Consider the following 2,662-nt stretch of genomic DNA (forward strand, 5'->3'; position numbering starts at 1 on the left):
TTCATAGCACAATGGTTTGTTATTATTAGTGTTGTTAGATATTGAACTGCTTTCTTTCAATGTAAGTTAATGTTGATTATCTTTAGACTTATTTTTAGCTTTATTTTCACTCTATAGCCCAGAAATGTTAAATATTTACTGCACAATACTTGTAAATTTATTGGATTTTTAAAACACTCCATCACCCAGGGTGAGGACTGAAAGGAAGCTGGTCATTTAAAAGTCAATGTCTGAGCAGCACAGAGAGCTTTTGTAAAAAGCTCCACAATGGAGCTCTCAAAGCACCTTGTCAGGGGGAAAAGTCGAGACAGGAGAATGGTTGAAAGACATTTGTCCGAACCCGTGCTCGTATAAAACCTCATTTCTCAGCCACATGCTTTAGTCACCTGCTGAAGAGACATGAGCGTCCTCTGACATCCAGGTGTTTTCTTCTTAAGGTGAGCAATTTTCCCCCACAAAAACAAACGCTTACTTTTTATTCTGAACGATGCTGTAATATCTGAATAATATATGTTTTTTCTGCAGTATCTCATTATGGCTTCATTTGGTGCTCTTTTGATGGTGTTGCCTGTTGCACTGACATGTGCGCCACAAAAAGCAGGTAACGACTCAACTAAACAACAGGTCTCACAAATCTGTTTTATATACATTAATTTGCTAACCAGAAGGGATGGTAAATCAGTTGAATTATTTRCTCGTTCATTTAAATTTTGACAGTAAAGCTGCAGTTAGAAAAAAAAACTTTTTATGTCCTTCAATTTCTTTATTGTAACTGTTAAGGAGCAGGTGCTCAGGCTTTTAAATGTGAACACAGAATAAACTTTCAAAATGAATAAACAGCATATTTTGCAGAATGAAACTTAAAATTAAATTTAAGATGATCCAGAATTCAAAAATGGTTACGTCTAAGACTCTTCATCAAATCACTGTTTTTACCTTGAACCAAACTGAAAAGTGATGGGTTTTTTCGACAACAAATAACAATTCCTGTACTTAAGAAAATTCTGAAATGGAAATTCTGAAAAAAAAAGTATAAATCACATTTTCTGTGGTTCTTTCTTTTAGTGTTTGGTTTGGATTGACTTGGAGAACAGTTAAAGCAATGCATGATGTAATAATCTAAAAAAAAGTTAATGCTCTTGGATTTCTTCTATACAGTGTCAAAAAATAATCTTTAKGAACAAGACTTTTATTTTTTATCCCACAAGCAGTAAAGTTGCAGTACGCCGACTCTAAATAACACAAATAATTTTGAGACAGGACTCCACATGTTCTTTACCACATCTGTTTCTCAGACTATGTTGTGGTGTCATGTTTCCCAAACGCCATCATTGCCAACGTCCCCGAGTGTCCTTACGGCTGGGAAATAGAGCAGCTGTCCCTGGGTGGGGTGTGCTACACGGGAATTCACAGTCCAGGTTATTATCGCTTCATCATCCCAGACCTGACACCCAGAAACCACTCGTACTGCGGCACACAATCTGAGGTAAGATCGAGCCGGWCACAAACCTTCAACCCGCTTTTCTCAGTTGATTAGAAAACTACACTGCCTGGCCAAAAAAAAGGGTACCTACSTGGATTTAACTAAGCAAACAGGTACGAGCCTCTCATTGGATTATTACTACATGGGCGATTATCTATCAGCTGGTTATTAAACCTATTGTTTAACCCCAACTGGTGCAATGAGTTGCTTCTCATTTCTTAAACAACCATGTGGAAAGACACATCCTGTGGTCATGGAAAGATGTCTGTCTGGTTTAGAAGGGTCAAATCAAGCAGAGAAAACATCTGAAGAGATTGCAGAAACTACTAAAATTGGGTTAAGAACTKTCCGACACGTTATTAAAAACTGCAAGGATAGTGGGGACCCATCGTCTTCGAGCATGCAGTGTCTGCTGTACAAGCCTGTGGGGGCAGTTGGTCAGGTCTAGGAAGCTTATCGAAACAACGTCACAGCGAATGCGTRCAGTTGTTACACCATATTTTGTGACCGTCATATATTGTGACCAGAGGGAGCGCTGTTGCGTTTCTACAACAGAACTTGGCYGAAAATGACCACAAAGAAGAATATGCTGAAGACTTACGAAGAAAAAAACAAAAACTTTTGACTGTTGTTATGGTCACAGAATATGATTTCTGTCATGTATTGTGACTTCACTGTAGCTAAGGAAATAGTAAAAAGTTTTATTCAAAAACTATTTATACTAACTGTTTACATCCTCTAGTGTCAGAAAAATAACTTTTGATCACTGACATTGTGACTGTTATTAAATTAGTATAGGGTCACATAATATGATAGCTATTATCATGTRTAGTAGTAGTAATAGTAATAGTCAACATGCCAGTGATCAGAAGTTATTTTTCTGACAGAGGATGTATACAATGAGCAGAATCAGTTTATGAATAAATATTTTTATTATTTACCAAGCTACAGTGAAGTCACAATAAATGACAACAGTTGTCATATTTTGTGACCTCTGGGTTACACTTTTGGCGTATCATATTCTTCTTTGTGGCTATTTTTGGCCAAGTTCTGTTGTTGAAATGCAACAGCGACCTCTCTGGTCACAATTTATGACGATCACAAAATATGGTGTAACACCTTGATCAAAGCTAAAGGCGGTCCAACAAAATATTAGAGTGATGACTTATTATATTACTA

The 2,662-nt window shown here is 36.9% G+C and overlaps 1 protein-coding gene across 2 annotated transcripts in view; it reads left to right on the top strand.

The window, feature by feature from the left end:
• Positions 1-215: 215 nt before the first annotated feature.
• The window catches only part of tectb (tectorin beta), a 4,982-nt gene continuing 2,535 nt past the window's right edge, over positions 216-2,662 (top strand). The window contains exons 1-3 of one of the 2 annotated variants that reach the window (XM_014032699.1): positions 216-437; positions 526-601; positions 1,296-1,486. In XM_014032699.1, the coding sequence (XP_013888153.1) occupies positions 535-601; positions 1,296-1,486 (258 nt within the window). In that variant the 5' untranslated portion in view covers positions 216-437; positions 526-534. Of the gene's footprint in view, positions 602-1,295; positions 1,487-2,662 lie in introns of both variants that reach the window. The other variant, XM_014032691.1, reaches the window with a different exon arrangement.

This window comes from Austrofundulus limnaeus, unplaced genomic scaffold, assembly GCF_001266775.1.
Source record: "Austrofundulus limnaeus strain Quisiro unplaced genomic scaffold, Austrofundulus_limnaeus-1.0 Scaffold7, whole genome shotgun sequence".
Lineage (NCBI taxonomy): Eukaryota > Metazoa > Chordata > Actinopteri > Cyprinodontiformes > Rivulidae > Austrofundulus > Austrofundulus limnaeus.